At 42.2% G+C, this 22,137-nt stretch overlaps 1 protein-coding gene across 4 annotated transcripts in view; it reads right to left on the minus strand.

Moving 5' to 3' along the window:
* RNF8 (ring finger protein 8) overlaps window positions 1-22,137 on the minus strand; it is a 45,407-nt gene that overhangs the window by 18,499 nt on the left and 4,771 nt on the right. For all 4 annotated transcript variants that reach the window (XR_004528432.2, XM_019949793.3, XM_019949791.3 and 1 more), the window contains exons 2-4: window positions 20,957-21,085; window positions 7,312-8,052; window positions 4,111-4,173 (exon numbers count right to left, since the gene is read on the minus strand). Coding sequence is in view for 3 of the 4 variants with exons in the window: in XM_019949793.3 (XP_019805352.2) it covers window positions 4,111-4,173; window positions 7,312-8,052; window positions 20,957-21,085 (933 nt within the window). In the remaining variant the exon portion in view is untranslated. The remainder of the gene's footprint in view (window positions 1-4,110; window positions 4,174-7,311; window positions 8,053-20,956; window positions 21,086-22,137) is intronic.

Consider the following 22,137-nt stretch of genomic DNA (forward strand, 5'->3'; position numbering starts at 1 on the left):
TTAAAGAAGGTGATCTTTCTTTTCTATTATTTTAATTCTTTTATTTGGTGTTTTTCTTTTTTTTTTTCTGTTTTAATGAGAACTATATTTTCAAATGGTGGACTCTTTCTGCCCATAACTAAACTGAGGAAGACCTGCTGACTTAAAAGTCCATGGGTTGGGAATTCCCTGGTGGTCCAGTTCTTAGGGTTCTGTGCTTCCACTGCAGGGGGCACTGGTTCGATCCCTGGTGGGGGAACTAAGATCCCAGATCCCACAAGCCATGTGGCATGGCCAAAAAGAATAAATAGTAATATTGTATCTATGTTAAATCTGCTGAATTTAATAACAGTGCTAGGATGATGTAAGAGAACGCCCTTGTTTTGAGGAAACAAATACTGAAGTACTTTAGGGTAAAGGGACATAAAACATGCAATTACTTTTAAATACTTAAGTACTTTGGGGTAAAGGGACATAATATATGCCATTACTTTTAAATAATTCATAAAGAAATATACACATGGAGAAAGAGAGAAAATGGTAAAGCAACTCTTGGTAGCTGAACCAATACCAGAAACTGCCTACCTCCACATTTCATATACATAAGAAAAACAGGGCTTCCCTGGTGACACAGTGGTTGAGAATCCGCCGGCCGACGCAGGGGACACGGGTTCAAGCCCTGGTCTGGGAAGATCCCACATGCCGTGGAGCAACTAGGCCCATGAGCCACAACTACTGAGCCTGCGCGTCTGGAGCCTGTGCCCCGCAACAAGAGACGCCAGTACAGTGAGAGGCCCGCGCACCGCGATGAAGAGTGGGCCCTGCTTGCCACAACTGGAGAAAGCCCTCGCACAGAAACGAAGACCCAACAAGCCAAAAATAAATAAATAAACAAACCAATGAACCAACATATAAAAAAAAAAAAAAGAAAGAAAATCCCCCAAGTCAGTTAGCTAATTTACACTTTGCAGCTGAAAGCGTGCTTTGCTGATAACTCAGCTGACTCCAATTCACCTTCTACATGTCCAGAATCACACTATATAACGGACATTCTGAAAACAGAAATGGACTTAGAATCCCAGTAACTTACAAAGTCTAGTCACTTAACCAAGTCACTTAACTACTTGCGGTTAAAGTATAGTTACTTATAAGATGCAAACATCAAAATGGCATTTGTGATGAGTGCGTTGTAAAATGCAAAGTGCTATATAAGTACGGGTAGTTTCTAAAACTGTGTTTGTGCTTTTTTACCCTTTTATAGCTGTGTTTAAAATGTTGGCTAGAAGACTTAAAACTTGAAGAAACATTTTCTTTTGCACAGGAGTCCTTTTATGCTCATTGTTTGCTTATAAGGAAATACTTTGGAATAAGAATTTAACCATTTTCTGCGCACCTACATAGAAGGTAATAAATTATTACACTGTCTATAACTCAGCAGCCTTTCTAGGCTAGTACCTATTTCTGGCTTTTTTTAGGAGACACAGTCATAACAAAAATATTTAATGTGCCAGGCATTGTGCAAAGTGGCTTACATACATTGTGTAATTCTCACAAAAACTCTTGAGTTTGATGCAATTATTATTTCATCATCAGTAAAATGGGGAAAACAACAGCAGTTACCTCACAGGGCTGTTGTTAAGGATTTGAAAAGACTATACATAGAGCATTTAGCACAGTGCCTGGCCAAAAGTTAACTGCTACACACAGTTTACCATTTGTAGGTACGTTCATTTTACAGATAAACAGACACAGAAAAAGGCAAGTGCAAGCAACAGGATTTTCAACTCAAGTCTGACTTCCCAAGTTTCTGCCGCTTGCTTTCTTCTTCCTTTTTTTAAAATTATCTCCTCGTACAGTAGGGGGAAATAGTAAATCCCCATGATAGTGGCTGAACTTAAAGCCAGGAAACACCTAATTTAATTGTCTTTGACTGTCCTCACCCCCTACCAACGCCTGGCAAAGTGAGCTGCTCACTAAGTTCTTGAACTAATGAAAGACTAGGTTTCTAACCCGGGCGAGCTAGATCTTTCTGGGCTGGGTAGAGTCTCCTCGTCTCTGAGCTGGTATCCCTGGCTGCAGACCTGAAGAGGCTGTTCAGGTCCTGTTCGAGGAAACGGACTTGTCTTCCCCTCCTCAAAAAACAATTTACCAAGGGCCACTGCCCTCCGACCCACTAGGACTTGAAGGGTCCCAACCTACATTCACCTGTGATAACTCCTATACATCTCCACCACCGCCATGGCGACATTTTTGGAGCCCAGCTCTCCCCCGCCTTCCTCTTGGCAGGTGCCGAAGGTGGTGTTTCTGAAAAGATATTATTCAAGACACACATTTTAAAATGTGTGGTCTGGGGGCTTCCCTGGTGGTGCAGTGGTTAAGAATCCGCCTGCCAATGCAGGGAACACAGGTTTGAGCCCTGGTCCGGGAAGATCGCACATGCTGTGGAGCAACTAAGCCTGTGCGCCACAACTACTGAGCCTGCGTGCCACAACTACTGAAGCCTGCGCGCCTAGAGCCCGTGCTCCACAAGAGAAGCCACCGCAATGAGAAGCCCGCGCACCGCATTAAGAGTAACCCCTGCTTACCGAAACTAGAGAAAGCCCGCGCACAGCAACAAAGACCCAATGCAGCCAAAGATAAACTAATTTTAAAAAATAAAAAAACAATAAAATGTGAGGTCTGCAGAAAAAAAGCAGTTATGTCAGAAGTCCTGAGTATTCATCTTGGCCACTAATTAGATGCATGTGCCTTAATTTTCTCATTTATAAAATGGGAAAATAGGTGCCCCCCTACGTTGGGGTTAATAAGAAAAAAAATAACATATATGAGAGCACTCAGAAAAGTTTTTAAAGCTCTATGTAAATGTAAGTTATTATAATTATAGGCCTGGAAAATGAAAAAGAACAGCTTCAGAAGGACCACCAGGTGGACCGAACAATAACCATGTTTCATTTGAGAGTGGTAGGTCCCCCAGGCATGCTGTTATAGAACCATGACCTAAAAGTATCCTATTTTAGGTTAATGAATGGAGACTGGCCAAATGCATCATGCTAAATGATAGTGTGTTTTCCAGTCTGTCTCAGTAGAGGGTGAGGTGTTGTGGGTGCAGGGTACTTAATGATTCCTCAGGGATTTCCAAGAGCAGAACCTTACTCTTTTCCAGTCAATTTCAAAACATTATCTGAATATTAATTTAATAATCCTCTAAATGGGAAACATGCCTACCCCCCCACCCTAGAAAATACACAAGCTTAGAAAATAAAATTCTAAAAAGACTGAATTTTTCACCTAATGCTTTCCAAGGCTGTTTGTGCACCCAAGGTAGGCACCCTCCCAAGCATGAAGTAATATGTGATTGTTAGCACTGTAAAAAGGTTGGGAGGTAGGTAAGCAATAAAAGAACCGAATGATAAATTCTCCTGAACAAATTCTAATGCGATTACTCATTTTTCTCAAGGAGATGCAAACACTTACCTCCTGACTTATAACAAACTACTAATCATTACACATAAAGAAGACAAAGCAGGTTTTAAAGATGCAAAAGAACTCATAAAAAAATAAACAGAAGAGAGAGGTAGTCAAGTTAAACTAAATAAATTACAGGCAATCTTTTAGGATAATTTTATTCCTGTGAGCCTTGCCCCCTTCAGTAAATTGATACGTTTTGCTGAAGGTTAAACTGCACATTCTCAACCTAACCTAAAATGCTTAATTGGAACATTCTCAGATGGTTTCAGGATGGCTTCAGCTCAGGAATGGTGAAGTAATGGAGGCCCTTGCAGGCCCTGGTGGCCAAGTCATAGCTCTCAATTTCCCTCTGCTGCTCTCACCTTTCTGGAAGCGCAGCCACTCTCCTAGAGAGCCTCCTAATTGCTACAGGCTCATTTCATCTTCACCAAAGCAACTCGTACTCAAATGAAGATGTAAGCTTTCATGCTGAGGTCTGGCATGTCTGTGAGGCTCCAAGTCTCCGACCTGATGGCATGAGCAGCTGCCACCTGCTCTGTCTACAGACTGGAGATGCCACAGAGGTGTGCACTAAGCAGCAGAGGCAGCCGGTGGCCACAAGAAGCCTGATTGCCCCCCACTCCACCACCCACTATAAGCTCAGGACAATGGCAAGAGATTTACCTCCTGCAGAGTCTGGGCCAGCTGTTGCTTCAGGTCCTCTTCTCCTTGTTCTTTCTCCAAACGCTGCAAAGCCAAAAACAAAATGTAAGGTTACCCTGCAGGAAGGGGGAAAAAGGGACAAAATCCAGTAACAAGCAGAGCAGACCTGCTAGCGTGAGCATCTGGAAACGACAGGGGGCAGGGAGTGGGTGGAAAATCTCCCATTTTACTTCAAGCTGTTGGCAGTAAGGGACTTAAGCAGAATTAAACTGCTCAAATACTGCACACCTCAGGGCTGTCACCTTCAAGCCACCACTCAGGGTGTTCTGGAGAAACTCTGGATTAATACTCCAAGTCCCCTTCACTGGCTAATGCTGTGACTCCCAAAAGGATGTAAACTGAGAGCTTCTGAGTCACCAAGTATCTAAACTGAAACACAATCCCCTGAGCTGGCACTCACAAGCTCCACCATGTTTCTTTCCTCAATTCTGGCCACTCTGTCTCTCACTCTGAGTCTTTACCACTTCTAGCCCATAAACTGCTCCTCCTCCTGCCTTGCCTGAGCTTATGCTATGTCTCCTCCATCCGCCCCCCTGAATGTAGATGCCTCCTACATCATCACTCCCCTACATCCAGCATCTTCCAGAAGAACCTCTGGGCCCTTCCCTCCTTAAGAATTACCTACCCGGGACTTCCCACGTAAGACTCTGCACTCCCAAGGCAGGGGGTCTAGGCTCGATCCCTGGTTGGGGAACTAGATCCCACATGCATGCCACAACTAAGAAGTCCGCATGCTGCAACTAAGAAGTCTGCATGCCACAACTAAGAAGTCTGCATGCCACAACTAAGAGTCTGCATGCTGCAACTAAGAAGTCCATATGCCACAACTAAGAAGCCCACACGCTGCAACTAAAAGATCCCATGTGCCGCAACAAAGACCTGGCACAGCCAAAATAAATAAATAAATAAAATATTTAAAAAGAAAGAATTACCTACCCATTTAATATGCCAACTGGAAATGGTTCTCTAATTTAAATATATTGACTTGAAACTGTTCTGATTATTTTGTGTGTATAATACATCTTTGTCTCCTCAACCAGATATATTCCTTAATGGCAAAAACCATTTATTAAGTATCTTTATAACTACCCAAACTCAAGTATAGTGCCAGGTAATGTGGGTACTCAAAAAAAAAATCTGTGTGGCTAATATGTATAAAATAGATAACTAAAAAAAAAAAGAATGACGTGGAGAATTCGGTAACATACAGGGTCCTCCTTCCATTATAGTAGTTGAAAATGATGTCCTCTGAACCCAAAGTGCTATCCTGGAACAACCAGACACCCTCAGAAACTGGTTACTTGAGGTTACAGGGAGTGCAAGATTCCACCCCATGGGGTGGTGGTGGAAGTATCATACAATAACATTTAATTTCCACAGGAGCAGCAGAAGTGATTCCAGGCTTGTGTTGAGACCCCAGCATTAGCACTGCTGGCCCTGCAGGTGAGATGTTTGTGCCCAGTGACAACAGCATAGCATCTTCCTTGGACTAGGTCTGTCTCATTCCTGACTGTGTAGTTTCCAGCCTTGTTTTCCCAGTCCCCCAGCAACTAATGTTGTTTAAATAAATTCCTTATATTGCAGAAAAAAAAAAAAAAAAGTCTGTGGGAATTCCCTGGCAGTCCAGTTGTTAGGACTCCATACGCTCAATGTTGAGGGCTCGGGTTTAATCCCTGGTTGGCGAAATAAAATCCCACAAGCCACACAGCGCAGCCAAAAAAAAAAAAAATTCTGTGTGAAGTAGCAAGGGTTAAATGAGTTTCTGAGCAAGCAGTAGGGGTAGGATAAATTCTTAGGGCTTGGTGGGAGAGGGGAATGCAACTAATAAACAAAGGACTAGATATACGTCACTAGGAGCGATTTATATATGGCCCTCTCATTCCTGGAGAAATTCTCTAAACCAGTCCTTTTTGCCTTTCTTTACCATTTTGATAAGGAAAAAGATTTCACAGCTATATCTTGAAGCATGCTGAAAGGAGCCACAAATATTAACAGTAACTCTTGTTCCTGAGCACATAAGCCTTTAAAGAGAGCTCTACTCTGGTGAAGGTGTCATATACTAAATATGTGAAGATAAACCTCCATCTATTAATTTCAAGAATTAGTCCAGGCTGGAAAAGGGCAGCAAAAAGGTACACATAAGCAAGCAGTGTATACCCTTAGAAAGACCTATTTAATCCATGGCCTTGGCTAAGACCAGCAGTTTATGGGGGATAGCTGAGATTAGAATGAAATCTACAAATTGTTCAGAAATAAGCCAACACAACTGGTTGTTTCTTACCCTGAGTAAAGTACATGAAAGAGAAAAGCTTATTCACTTCAATCCTGATTGGCCCCTCTTAGTTCTAAGTCAACAATGGGGAATTCTTGACATTCAGTATTACCTGAGCAAGTAGGTGAGAGTAAAACATGTGGCTCTTGCCAGATGGGAACTGACATTTTGAGCAGAACCAGGATCAGCCATAGCCTAGAAGCTTTGTGCAAGTGCTTGTCATCTAATCCCAAATGACTTGGGGATGCAGACACATTTGCCCTCACCTTGACACAGCTAAGACAGTCATTATTTTATCTACTAAAGGCCCTGTGGGAGGTGGCTTATCACTCAACCCAACAACTGAGTCATGATGTACCTGTCCCCTCCCATGCTGGCTACTCAGGTCAGACACAAACATTTTCTGCCTTTCTAGCCTCCCACTTCCTAGGTTAGCTACAGAGCTAACAAGTTGCCAGGTAAATCAAGGGCAGAGTAATCAGGTGACCTACACCTGCCTTGGGTACAGAAATTTGGCTTTGACCTCAGAGCAGAGAAAGATTACTCATGAAGACAACTATTGCGTTAATTGGGGTGTGCTGTAATTTGGGGGCATCTTCACTTTCATCCAACCTCTCTCTGAATTTACCTCAGTTCTGAGATGCCTCACCTTTGCATCCTGTTATATCTTGGCTGGTTCTGCCAGTCACCTTTCCCCATCTTGACATCCCAACTCTGGCTCTTGATCTGATCATCATGCTGAACCTCAAAGTTTTCTGTTCCCATTACATCTCCTGTCCCTGGCACTCAGCACTTGGTCCCTGATCCAGAAACAGAGAGTTCTGGCCAGAGGCTCACGAAGGGCCTGCCCATCCCAAGGGTCACTCTTGTCCTTCCCTCCTGTGTGGTACCTGGAGATGCTGCTGCTCTTCCTGGAAAGTCTTCTCCAGCTGCTCCACTCTGGCCTGCTGTTGGGCCTGCTCTTCACACAGCTGGGACTGTAAATCCTGCAGTTCCTGCTCCATTTTCACAATTTTCTTTGAGTTCCCTTTTTGGGTCTGCTTTTTCACATTCAGAACAGCTACCTGCTTTTCCTGCAACTGTGTTTTCAGCTTTAGAATCCTGGACATCGTTACCTTAAACAGCTCTAAGCGGCTCTGAGATGCTGAAGGATTTGAGGCTTTCTGCTTCTTATAATGAAGCTCTACAACTTTTGCAGGGCCTGGGTCAACATGAGCCCCTGTGGTCTTCCCACTTAGCTGAAGAGAAGTCAACTTAGGATCCAAATATTCAGAGGGTTGACTAGCCACTTCACCTTTCCCATGTGACTTCACTGGCTGACCAGGTTCACAAGACACTTTACTTATTTTGGATTTCAAATTTGAGGGGCCTTCAGCTCCAGAACCCTCTAATTCATTCAAACTAAATTTCCTTTTAGCTCTCAAGCCCTTATTTTTTTCCATCATCTGGTCACTTTTTGGGGAAAGACAAGGATAAATCCTCTCCCAGTCTTCTTCAGTAACTTCATATTCATACTCTGCATTCTCCTTATTTTCCAGAGGCACCCCAAGCTGGATGTGATCTCCATTATGGATAGAATAGACCTTTAAAGGTTCTAGACGTTCTCTGTTCAGCCAAACACCATTCAGACTCTGGGAAAAGGGAAAGAAAGACAAAATAAGTTTCATGATTTCTCTCCTCTTAATGGAATTTCCCTCCTGCTGCTGCAAAACCTTCTGTCTTTTCAGAAAGAAAATCCTTGGAGGCAGAGTCAAGATGGCGGTGTGGGAAGACACGGAATTAGTGTCTCCCCACATAGGGTGCCTGCCACCACTGGTGGGGGACTCTGATGCCCAAGGAGATGGGAAGAACCCCAAAGTGAACCGGTAGGACATAGGGGGACTGAGCGGGGAGGAGAAGTGGAGGCCAGATAGGATTGGCACCCCTGAGGCCAGGGAGATCAGGAGAGGCAGGTGGGAGGGGCCCTCCAGAAGGAGCGAGAGACATGGGGAGCATGACTGCCCCACCCACTCGAGCCCAGGAAGCCTGCTGGGCTCCCAGGTGAGGTCCCCTGCCCTCTGAGACCGGGGGTGGGGGGCACGCCTGGGCCCCTTCTGTTCCTTGAGCCTAAGCCCCACCCCCCACAGCCCCCAGGGCCTTTTCCAGCCCTGTGGGTCCTGCGCATTGGCTCCACCCACCACCCAAACCTCACCCTTGATTAGGCCCCACCTTCCATAGCCAAGGCCTTCCCCCCACCCCGCCCTTTTTTTCTTTTCTTTTCCCTCTTCCTCTTTTTTCCTATTGTGATGTACCTTCCAGTTGTTGATTCATCTATATTTTTATATTCTTTCTAACATATCTGTTCATTTCCTAGTCTAATTTTATTTTTTACTCTGTTACTGTTTTTTTTTTTTTACCCCACATGGCTTGCGGGATCTTGGTTCACAAGCTCAGGGTTGGGCTGAAGCTCCTGCGGTGGGAGCTCCGAGTCCAAACTACTGGACTAACAGAGAACCTCAGACCCCAGGGAATATTCATCAGAGTGAGGTCTCACGGAGTTCATCATCTTAGCACCAAGACCCAGCTCTGCCCAATAGCCTACAAACTCCAGTGTTGGAAACCTCAGGCCAAACAACCAGTAAGACAGGAACACAATCCCAATCATAAAAAAGAAAAAAGAGAGATGGCAAAAAAATACGTCACAGGTGAAGGAGCAAGGTAAAAACCTACAAGACCAAGTAAATGAAGAGGAAATAGGCAATCTACCTGAAAAAGAATTCAAAGTAATGACAGTAAAGATGATCCAGAATCTTGGAAATAGAATGGAGGCACAGATTGAGAAAATATAAGAAATGTTTAACAAAGATCTAGAAGAACTAAAGAACAAACAAACAGAGATGAACAACACAATAACTGAAATGAAAAATAAACTAGAAGGAATCAATAACAGAATAACTGAGGCAGAAGAACGAATAAGTGAGGTGGAAGACAAAATAGTGGAAATAACTGCTGAGGAGCAGAATAAAGAAAAACGGATGAAAAGAATTGAAGACAATCTCAGAGACTTATGGGACAACACTGAATGCACCAACATTCGAATTATAGGGGTCCCAGAAGAAGAAGAGAAAAGAGTCTGAGAAAATATTTGAAGAGATTATAGTTTAAAACTGCCCTAACATGGGAAAGGAAATAGTCACCCAAGTCCAGGAAGCACAGAGAGTCCCATACAGGATAAACCCTAGGAAAAACACACCAAGACACATATTAACCAAACTAACAAAAATTAAATTCAAAGAAAAAGTATTAAAAGCAGCAAGGGAAAAACAAAAAATAACATACAAAAAAGGAATCCCGGGCTTCCCTGGTGGCGCACTGGTTGAGAATCTGCCTGTCAATGCAGGGGACACAGGTTCGAGCCCTGGTCTGGGAAGATCCCACATGCCACGGAGCAAACTAGGCCCGTGAACCACAACTACTGAGCCTGCGCGTCTGGAGCTTGTGCTCCGCAACAAGAGAGGCCGCGACAGTGAGAGGCCCGCGCACCGCGATGAGGAGTGGCCCCCGCTCGCCGCAACTGGAGAAAGCCCTCGCACAGAAACGAAGACCCAACACAGCCAAAAATAAATAAATAAAATAAATAAATAAAATTTAAAAAAAAAAAAAAAAAAAGGAATCCCCATAAGGTTATCAGTGATTTTTCAGCGGAAACTCTGCAGGACAGAAGGGAGTGGCAGGATATACTTAAAGTGATGAAAAAAAAAAACCTACAACCAAGATTATCCTACCCAGCAAGGATCTCATTCAGATTCAATGCAGAAGTCAAAAGCTTTTCAGACAAGTAAAAGCTAAGAGAATTCAGCACCACCAAACCAGCTTTACAACAAATGCTAAAGAAACCTCTCTAAGCGGGAAACAAGAGAAGAAAAAGACCCACAAAAACAAACCCAAAACAGTTAAGAAAATGGTAATAGGAACATATATATCGATAATAACCTTGAATGTAAATGGATTAAATACCCCAACTAAAAGACACAGACTGGCTGAATGGATACAAAAACAAGACCCATACATATGCTGTCTACAAGAGACCCACTTCAGACCTAGGGATACATACAGACTGAAAGTGAAGGGATGGAAAAAGATATTCCATGCAAATGGAAATCAAAAGAAAGCTGGAGTAGCAATACTTGTATCAGATAAAATAGACTTTAAAGTAAAGACTGTTACAAAGATAAGGAGGGACACTACATAATGATCAAAGGATCAATCCAAGAAGAAGATGTAACAATTATAAATGTTTATGCGCCCAACATAGGAGCACCTCGATACATAAGGCAAATGCTAACAACCAGGAAAGAAGAAATCGATAGTCACACAATAATAGTAGGGGACTTTAACACTCCACTTACACCAATGGACAGATCATCCAAACAGAAAATAAATAAGGAAACACAAGCTTTAAATGACACAAGAGACCAGATAGATTTAACTGATATTTATAGAACATTCCACCCAAAAGTGGCAGAATACTCTTTCTTCTCAAGTGCATACAGAACATTATCCAGGATAGATCACATCTTGGGTCACAAATCAAGCCTCAGAAAATTTAAGAAAATTGAAATCGTATCAAGCACCTTTTCTGACCACAACACTATGGAGACTGGAAACCAATTACAGGAAAAAAACTGTAAAAAACACAAATACCTGGAGGCTAAACAGTGTGCTACTAAATAACTAAGAGATCACTGAAGAAATCAAAGAAGAAATTTAAAAATACATAGAAACAAATGACAATGAAAACATGATGACCCAAAACCTATGGGATGCAGCAAAATCAGTTCTAAGAGGGAAGCTTACAGCAATTCAAGCTCACCTCAAGAAACAAGAAAAATCTCAAATAAACAATCTAATCCTACACTTAAAACAACTAGAGAAAGAAGAACAAAGAAAACCCAAAGTCAGTAGAAGGAAAGAAATCATAAAGATCAGAGCAGAAATAAATGAAATAGAAACAAAGAAAACAATAGCAAAGATCAATAAAACTAAAAGCTGGTTCTTTGAGAAGATAAACAAAATTGATAAACCCTTAGCCAGACTCATCAAGAAAAAAAGGGAGAGAACGCAAATCAACAAAATTAGAAATGAAAAAGGAGAAATCACAACTGACACTGCAGAAATACAAAGGATTATAAGAGACTACTAAAAACAACTATATGCCAATAAAATGGACAACCACAGGGGCTTCCCTGGTGGCGCAGTGGTTGAGAGTCCGCCTGCCAATGCAGGGGACATGGGTTCGTGCCCCGGTCTGGGAAGATCCCACATGCCGCGGAGTGGCTGGGCCCGTGAGCCATGGCCGCTGAGCCTGTGCGTCCGGAGCCTGTGCTCCGCAATGGGAGAGGCCACAACAGTGAGAGGCCTGCATACTGCAAAAAAAAAAAAAAAAAAGGACAACCACAAAGAAATGGACAAATTCTTGGAAAGGTACAATTTTCCAAGACTGAACCAGGAAGAATTAGAAAATATAAACAGACCTATCACAAGTAACAAAATTGAAGCCGTAATTAAAAATCTTCCAACAAACAAAAGTCCAGGACCAGATGGCTTCACAGGTGAATTCTATCAAACATTTAGAGAAGAGCTAACACAGATCATTCTCAAACTCTTCCAAAAAATTGCAGAGGGAGAAACACTCCCAAATTCATTCTATGAAGCCACCATCACCCTGATACCAAAACCAGAAAAAGATATCACAAAAAAAGTAAATTATAGACTAATATCACTGATGAACATAGTTGCAAAAATCCTGAACAAACTACTAGCAAACAGAATCCAACAGCACATTAAAAGGATCATACACCACGATCAAGCGAAATTTATCCCAGGATGCAAGGATTCTTCAATATACGCAAATCAATCAATGTGATACACCACAATAACAAATTAAGGAATAAAAACGATATGATCATCTCAATAGATGCAGAAAAAGCTTTTGACAAAATTCAACACCCATTTATGATAAAAACTCTCCAGAAAATAGGCACAGAGGGAACCTACCTCAACAAAATAGAGACCATATACGACAAACCCACAGCAAGCATCATACTCAAAGGTGAAAAACTGAAAGCATTTCCACTAAGATCATGAACAAGACAAGGATGTCCGCTCTCGCCATTCTTATTCAACATAGTGTTGGAAGTCCTAGGCACAGCAATCAGAGAAGAAAAAGAAAAGGAATACAAATTGGAAAAGAAGAAGTAAAACTGTCACTGTTTGCTGATGACATGATACTATGCATAGAAAATCCTAAAGTTGCCACCAGAAAACTACTAGAACTAATCAATGAATTTGGTAAGGTTGCAGGATACAAAATTAATGCACAGAAATCTCTGGCATTCCTATATACTGACAACAAAAAATCAGAAACAGAAATTAAGGAAACACTCCCATTTACCATTGCAACAAAAAGAATGAAATACTTAGGAGTAAACCTGCCTAAGGAGGTGAAAGACTTGTATTCAGAAAACTGTAAAACACTTATGAAAGAAATCAAAGATGACATAAACAGATGGAGAAATATACCATGTTCTTGGATTGGAAGAATCAATACTGTGAAAATGACTATACTACCCAAAGCAATCTACAGATTCAATCCCTATCAAACTACCAATGGCATTCTTCACAGAATCAGAACAAAAAATTTTACAATTCGTATGGAAACACAAAAAACCCCGAATAGGCAATCTTGAGAAAGAAAAACGGAGCTGGAGGAATCAGGATCCCTGACTTCAAACTATACCACAAAGCTACAGTAATCAAGACAGGCTGGTACTGACACAAAAACAGAAATATAGATCAATGGTACAGGACAGAATGCCCAGAGATAAACCCATGCACATACGGGCACCTAATTTATGACAAAGGAGGCAAGGATTTACAATGGAGAAAAGACAGCCTCTTCAATAAGTGGTGCTGGGAAAACTGGACAGCTACATGTAAAAGAATGAAATTAGAACACTACCAGGCTTCCCTGGTGGCGCAGTGGTTGAGAGTCTGCCTGCTGATGCAGGGGACACGGGTTCATGCCCCGGTCTGGGAAGATCCCACATGCTGTGGACCGTGAGCCATGGCCGCTGAGCCTGCATGTCCAGAGCCTGTGCTCCTCAACGGGAGAGGCCACAACGGTGAGAGGCCTGCGTACCGCAAAAAAAAAAAAAAGAAAGAACACTACCTAACACCATACACAAAAATAAACTCCAAATGGATTAAAGACTTAATGTAAGACCAGACACTATAAAACTCTTAGAAGGGGCTTCCCTGGTGGCGCAGTGGTTGAGAGTCCGCCTGCCGATGCAGGGGACACGGGTTTGTGACCCGGTCCGGGAAGATCCCACATGCCGCAGAGCGGCTGGGCCTGTGAGCCATGGCCCCTAGGCCTGCGCGTCCGGAGCCTGTGCTCTGCAACGGGAGAGGTCACATCAGTGAGAGGCCCACGTACCACAAAAAAAAAAAAAAAAAAGAAAGAAAGAAAGAAAGAAAGAAAACCCTTGAGAACAAATAGAAAAGAAAGGTTCATAAACTGCCATCCTTAGAAACAGCATTCTTCAAACAGCACTTTGGCTTTTTACCTATATGATGTTCATTTCTCCAGAGAAGTGCCTGTGTAACAGGCAGGAATCACCTTGTTACTGGTGGATGAATTACTCAAATAAATGCATTAGCATTAAAAGAAACTGAAATCGAATAGCTCCTATTGATGTAAACTGGGGGCAATGGCCCAAGACTGGAAAAACTGCTAAGAGTGAAGGAAGTAGCATCTAATGATGAGGCTCCGAAGGTATGCTTGGCCAAGAAAATGATGCAGGCACTGTCTCTGGATGTGTGTGGCCCCTGAACACATTGGTGAATGAAAAAACACTTCCCAGTACACATAAACCAAAAAAGAAAGTACCAATACCTTGTACTGGGGTCAAATCGTAGGTGGGATCTGATCCAAATAACAGCACCAATGGTCCATGGGCAACAGAACACGTGGTTAAGAGCTGGAGCTCTGGACTCAGCTTATTAGTTGCATGGCCTTCACCAATTTACTTAACCTCTTTGTACCTCAGTTTTGTCTGTAAAATAGTACAGTTCCTATCTCATACTGCTCCTGTGAGGAATGACTGAGGTTATACATACAAAACACTTAGCACAGTGACCCACATAGAACAAATGCTCGATATTTACTTTTGTGGTTTAAATTAAATCACAGTGTGGGGATTAACAGCATGAACCTGAAGTCAGACTGCCTGGGTTTGTAATTTGGCTCCATTACTTAACAGCTGTGTGACTTAGGCAAGTTTCTTAACCTCTCTATGCCCCAACTGCCACATCTATAAAATGGAAGATAGTAATAGTCTCTCCCTCATGGTGTTTGTGTGGATTTAATGAGGTAAAGTATGTACTGTACTTAGGAAAGTACCTGGCACATGGTAAGCATTATCTAAGTGTATATATAAGTGTTCACTACCATTATTTTGTTCTAGCTCAACTGATTTATCAACAATCACGTCAACTCTGTGCTCAGCATCTTGCAAAGTAAATATACCTAGTACAAAAGCAGAAGATATGAAAACATCTTTTAGCAGCTGACCATGGAAAGCAAAACACAAGGGCATATTTAAGCAAATGTGGGATTACATAGCACAGCCTATAAATGTAAAGGAATATCATGTAGAGCTGGGTTAGCTAAGAGATGCTAAATGGAGATGATAGGTCCTAAAATAGACCTGAAGCAAATGCAGCATTTAAAGTTTAAAGAGACAAGTGGGCATTTTAACCCATATCCAGGACTTAACTTTGGGGGACAGGACAGAGATGAAGCTCACACCTGAACAGGGACTAAGGCTTATGCTTATGTTGGTAAAAATAGCTACCTACACTCACGAAGAAAAAATACCTGGTCAACCCAAATATGAAAGACAGGGGGCTGGACCACAAGGCACAGAGGATCCAGGGGAGTAGAGACTGGATCTCAGCTCTGGTTTGGTATTAGGCCCTGGTTTCTGGTTCTATATTATTTGGCTCAAGCAGGGAGAGGGAGAGAAAGACGAGCACAGAAACACACAGAAAGACTGGCTTTTACCTCACTGCCTTGGGCCTAACCTGGCTTATCTGTCAACCTTCTCCTAAACTTTCCATTCATATTCAGCCTGAGAAATTATAGGAAGTGATCCGTTCTGCAGACTTCTGAAACAACACACGAGGAATTAACAAAGGAGGCAGATGGAGACCAGAAGAGTCAATTTTAAAATATACATAGGAAAACAGTCTCAGGGAAAGTAATATGACACAGGAGGCCACCTAATGCCAAGATACAGACGTTTAAGAAAAACTCAAAGGCAAAGATAATGTTAAACAAATAAAGGTTATAGAAGCAGCCCAAGACGAGAGAGAACAAGGATTCCCTAAAAAGCTGGGGCAAACACTTGAGACATATGGCAGCCCTCCACTAGATCCTCTGTATTAACCTGCCTTCCTTCAGAGCCCTTTAGGTCTGAAAAATAAGCTCTCAAAATTTTTCCATCACATTTTATCCTTGGATGCCTCTGTTTACCCATTAATCACTCTTCGGTGACACCTAGTAGTATAATTTGGACCAAAGGCCCAAAATGATTCTGTTCACACAGTGACTGTAGAAAAGATGAAAATACCATGGCTATACAGGAACAGTCAAGTACTGCCCAGGATATGATTTCAAATACAATGGTTTAAACAAATCAAACTCTGTTCAATACTTTCTTGATGCTGGTTTTCATAATCACCAGTCTGAACAACGTCAGCAGCAGCAAAGTGATAACCGAAGAAAAGCCTGCCGAATGTCTCAGTAATCAATGAGGAAAAGGTGGAATAACCCTCACCCCCTTAAATACTAATTACTTCACTTAATGCTCAATCTCTGTCCAGCATTTTTAATTGGTTGTTGAGAACAGTGGAAACCCAAAGCCAAAAGCCAATGTTTCCTTGCAGTTCTCTAGATGACTTATGTAGCTCAGTGGTTCTCAGCCCTAACTGTAGAGTGAAATCACCTGGAAACGTTTACAACAAATAGCAGTGCCTGAGTCTCATCCTTAGACTGAATTAATTGGTCAGAGGTGGGACCTAGGCATCAGAATTTTTAAAGCCAGGTTTAGACACAAACACTGTGTATAATCATATTAAGACACAGGGACCCTTTGCAGTCAACCCTTCACCCACATCCAGGCAGCTACTCATCTGGTCTCTACAAAGGTCTGCCTTTTCCATAATGTTGTATAAATGGAATCATACACTGTATGTACCCTTTTGAGTTTGGCTGCTTTCGCTTAGCATGATGGCTCTGAGATGTGTCCACTTGGTTGCATTACAGTAGCTTGGTATTTTTATTGCTGAGTAGTACTCCAGGGTATGGGTACATCAGCTTGTTTCTCTGTTCCCTAGTTGTTTTCTTCCAGTTTTTGGTGATTATGAATAAAACCACTATAAACATTCAGGTACAAGTTTCTGTGAGAACATAAGTTTCCATTAATTTGGGGTAAATACCTAAAAATGGAATTGCTGGGTAAGTGTATGTTTAACTGTAAGAAACTGCCAAACTGTTTTTCAAAGTGGCAGTACTATTTTGTTTCCTCAGTTGCAGTGTTTAAGAGTTCCAGTTACTCTGCATGCTCACCAGCACTTGGTAGTGTTTTATTTTAGCTATTCTAATAGGTGTATCAGTCAATATTTTAAAAAATTCTTTACTAAAACATAACATACAAACATAAAAACATACAAATCATAAATGCACAACTAGGTGAATATCACAAAATGAACACTCAGTATAACTACCACAAGGTTTAAAAAAAAAAAAAAACCCCACATTATCAGCATCCCAGAAACATCCTTATGTCTCCTTCTAGCCACTAAGTCCCCCCCACCACCCCATAAAGTGACTACTAGCCTGGCTTAACATCACACGTTAGTTTTGCCTGGTTTTGAACATTATACAAATGGCATGAAATAATATGTATTCTTGGGACTTCCCTGCCGGTCCAGTGGTTAAGAATCCGCACTTCCACTGCAAGGGGCGTGGGTTTGATCCCCAGCTGGGGAACTAAGATCCCGCATGCCAGGTGGCACAGCCAAAAAAAAAAAGTATTTTTTTGCGTCTGTTTTCTTTCACTCAATATTACGTTTGCGAGATTTATCCATGTTGTTGGATATAGCAGTAATTCATTCAAATTCATTACAGTATAGTGTTTCATTGTAAGAATATCCCACAGTTTATTTATCCATTCTACTGTTGAAAGACATTTGGGTTGTTTCCCTAGGAGTGAAAATACCGTATGTGTGTATGTATGTATGTATGTATATACACATACATACATACACAACTTTAATAAATAATGCCAAATAATTTTCCAAAATAGTTGTACCAATTTACACTTCTACCAAAAGACTACTTGCTCCATACCCGTACTAATGTCTGGCATCATCAAAATTTAATTATAGTTACTCTCTGACTACAAGGTGTGTTGTGGTATTCCATCATGCTTTTAATTTGTATTTCCCAGGGACTTCCCCGGTGGCACAGTGGTTGAGAATTCGCCTGCCAATTCAGCGGACACGGGTTTGAGCCCTGGTCCGGGAAGATCCCACATGCCACAGAGCAACTAAGCCCGTGCGCCACAACTACTGAGCCTGTGCTCTAGAGCCCGCGAACCACAACCACTGAGCCCACGTGCCACAACTACTGAAGACGGTGCGCCTAGAGCCTGTGCTCTGCAACAAGAGAAGCCACCACAATGAGAAGCCCACGCGCTGCAACGAAAAGTAGTCCCCGCTCACCACAACTAGAGAAAGCCCGCGCACAGCAACGAAGACCCAACGCAGCCAAAAATAAATAAATAATTTGTATTTGTATTATTTATTGATCAAATAAATAATCTGATCATTAATGAAGTTGAACAATGTTTCATGGCTACTGAACATTTGGAAAGAATCTTTTGTGAAGTGCCTGCCTCTTGCCCATTTTTATTTTTTTTAATTTATTTATTTTAGTTTATTTTTGGCTGCGTTGGGTCTTCATTGCTGTGCATGGGCTTTCTCTAGTTGCGGAGAGTGGGGGCTACTCTTCGTTGCGGTGCACAGGCTTCTCATTGCGGTGACTTCTCTTGCTGTGGAGTACAAGCTATAGGCACGTGGGCTTCAGCAGTTGTGGTGCGCAGGCTCAGTAGTTGTGGCTCGCGGGCTCTAGAGAGCAGGCTCAGCAGTTGTGACGCACGGGATTAGTTGCTCCGTGGCATGTGGGATCTTCCCGGACCAGAGGTCAAACCCACGTCCCCTGCATTGGCAGGCAGATTCTTAACCACTGCGCCACCAGGGAAGCCCCTGCTCATTTTTAATACTGGGTTATCTTTCTTTTTCTCATTGATTTGGAGTTCTATATACATCCGAGTATAAGCCCTTCACTGATTATATGTGTAGCAAGTATCTTCCACTCTGAGCTTATTTTCACTCTCTTAATGATATCTTTTGATGAATGGAAATTCTTAATTTTAATGTGCTATCTCCAGTATTTTTTAAAAGTCTCCCATGTATGGGCAAAATTGGAAACAGGGCTGAGGACCACTGCTCTAGCTGCTGGGAGACCAGAAGTTGAATTGTCCCAAGCAGCAAGGTTTGTTCAGACTCAACTGTGCACAGAAGGGGTTAAAATAGATCATCTCTAAGGTCCCCTTTTCGGTGCCAATTTATATTTTGCTCACAGTGGCTTGCCAAGAGTGCTGAACCAATTTACTTAGCATTTATGCTCTCTTTCAACACCATGCCAACTCAACTTAATCCTAGTGCAGGAAGGTACTTTCTCCAACAGCTTAAATCTAGCAGGTTTATGCATGCAAAATAAGGCCGCTGGGCAGGCCTACAGAATACCTGCGATACTATGAATTATAATAAGAAATATATACTTGGTATTCATCCCCATTTCTAGCACAGAGCTTCTAAAACCCTTAAAATTTCCTAAGTGGTAAGAGATCAAGGTAACTTTTGCTATGTTAATGAGGTGACTTTTGGAGGGTCATCTATGAGGGCTGGGTGCCAGGGGAACCAATCCTGTGATTGGAGAGTTGGAACTTTCAGTCTCACCCCTCAACCCCCTGGGAAGGGAGAGGGGCTAGTGGTTGATCACCACTGGCTAATGATTCAATCAAGTACACAAATGTAATGAAGCCTCCATAGACACCCAAAAGGATGGGGTTTGGAGAGCTTCCTGGTTGGTGAACACCTGGAAGTGCTAGGAGGGGGGCAGGGCATGGACGCTCCATGCCCCTTCCCATATACCTTGCCCTATGAGTCTCTTTCATTTGGATGTTCACCTGTAACCCAGACCATATCCTTTTATAATAAACTGGTAAATCTAAGTAAATGTATTCCTGAAGCTAATTAATTAATTAAATCCAAAGTGGGAGGCGGCAATGGGGACCTCTGATTTATAGCCAGTCAGCCAGAAGTACAGGTGAAAACCTGGACTTGGCAACTGGCACCTGAAGTTCAAGGATAGGGTCCTTGGAACTTCCAACCTATAGCCAGTTGGTCAGAAGCACAGATGTTAACATGGCATTTTAACCTGGGTTGTGACTGGCATCTGAAGTGGAGGGTGGTCTTGTGGGACTGAGCCCTTTACTGGTGGAATCTGATGCTATCTCGGGTTGACAGATGGGTGGGGGGACATCCCCACACCCGTTGGAATTGGTCTCAGAATCATTTCAATACCCTTCCTTCTAACAGGTATCTTTAAAATCCTTTCAACCAGAGCAGTGCAAAATGGTGTCCAAAGACTTTTCACACTTCCTAATCCTTAACTGTTGACATCAGAATTTCTCTCACTTCACACTCTATATTTTCACTATTTGCAGGTGCTTGTATATCTGCACTTTAGGTATTTCCTAATTGCTGGGTTTTATACACTATTTCACCTCCCTTAGTATTCACATTTGATCTGTGGTTTTCAAATTTGTTTCAAGGAACAAAAACCCCTATATTCAAAGGAAATCTTCCTTAGTGCACTAATACATGAAACAGGTGAAAAGTGAGAGGAGGGGTTTGCTCTGATGGAAAGAAGTGGGAAAGAAAAGGAGCTAAGTGCAGTCAGCTCAGTTCCTCCCCCCCCCAACCATGTCCTGAATCACAGTTGTACTCCAGAATCTTTGTCAGATTCCCGAGATCTCTGGACCTCCAACTCACAAGAGACCAAGTCCCCTGGTAACTTAATCTAGTTTCTGGAATAGGACCTATTGCCCCAATTCAGGTGTTCCCTACAAAGTAACTAACTTCAAGTCGTTAGACTTTATTGTGGCATAATCTAATCTCTGGCAACATAGAGAAGTAGTTGTCTCTGGGAAAGACAAGTGGGTAGCTAGGGGAGAAGATATCTTCTTTTAATTTTGAACCTTTCAATTTTGTATCATGTATTACCTCAGCGGGGGGGGAACTCTAACTTAAAAATAAACAAAAATTCAATAAAAGTAACTAGGCTTCCATGGATTACTGTACCTTGTTGTCCATAATTGTCCATTGGCCCTCGGCATTCTGCTTCAAAATACAGTGGTTTCGGGAAATCATCAGAGGGCAGATTTTTGATACCAACTGGTATGTGACACCAAATCCTCGCCCTACAGTCACCTAGGAAGACAACGACAATGTAAGAGACACAATCAGCCACCGTACTGAAAAGAGAGGTCCTTTACAATCTTGTCAACCAGCAGTATCCACAAGTCCTGACTTATGAAACCAGACTCCCATGAAACCCAAACAGCTCACTGGCCATCTCCTCCTTCAGCTGCCATGGGAGCCACTGGCTAGAGAAAGGTAAAAAGTTGTGACAAGAGACAGCTGAACATTAATCATGGAATGTCAGGGTTGGTAGGACTCTGAAAGGTCACCTGGTTCAGCCACTCATGGGATGGAGGAATTCCTTCTACACAACCCCATCAACTAGTCTTAAACACTGCCAAGAACTATAGATTCTACATAAGACAGTCCTTCCAATTTTTTAATGGCTCTGACTTGGCATCTTTCTTCCTATAAATTCCATCCATCAGCCCAGGCTCTCCCCTGGGCACCACCAGAAAATCTCCAATCCCCCTTCACATGACAACTATAAAGTGTCTACTGAATCTTCCCTTTTCTCGGCCCTACGTTCCCAGTTACTTCAACGTAACTCCACGGCATAGGTTTGAGTCTTTTTGCCATCCTAATAGGTCTGTGAAGAGACTCCTGGTTTATTTTTATTCCTGGATGCCACATTAAGAAAAATAAACCTAATTTTTATTACATAGTCAATGCAAGTATCACTTTCCTAGTTCTAGATTTTATCACTGGAGCATATAAATTGCATTAGCTTTCACAGCAGATCTATCATACCGCCAACGTATCCTTAGGCTTAGGAATGATTAAATTTCTTGGTCTAACCCTCCCCTAAGAATTTTTATGCTAAGTTATGTCTCTTCTGTCCTATACTTGACTAGTTGGTAAATTTGAATTCAAGGGCAGGACCTTACATTGATTCCTATTAAATTTCATCTTGTTAGTCCAGCCTATCATGAGCTTGTCAAGACCTTTCTGAATTTTTCATCTGCCATCAGACATACTCAATATCCCTTCCAGCTTGGAGTCACCCACCAAATTGATATGATGCCCTCTGTACCTTCATTCAAGACAGATAAAAAGATTAA

This window comes from Tursiops truncatus, chromosome 10, assembly GCF_011762595.2.
Source record: "Tursiops truncatus isolate mTurTru1 chromosome 10, mTurTru1.mat.Y, whole genome shotgun sequence".
NCBI lineage: Eukaryota > Metazoa > Chordata > Mammalia > Artiodactyla > Delphinidae > Tursiops > Tursiops truncatus.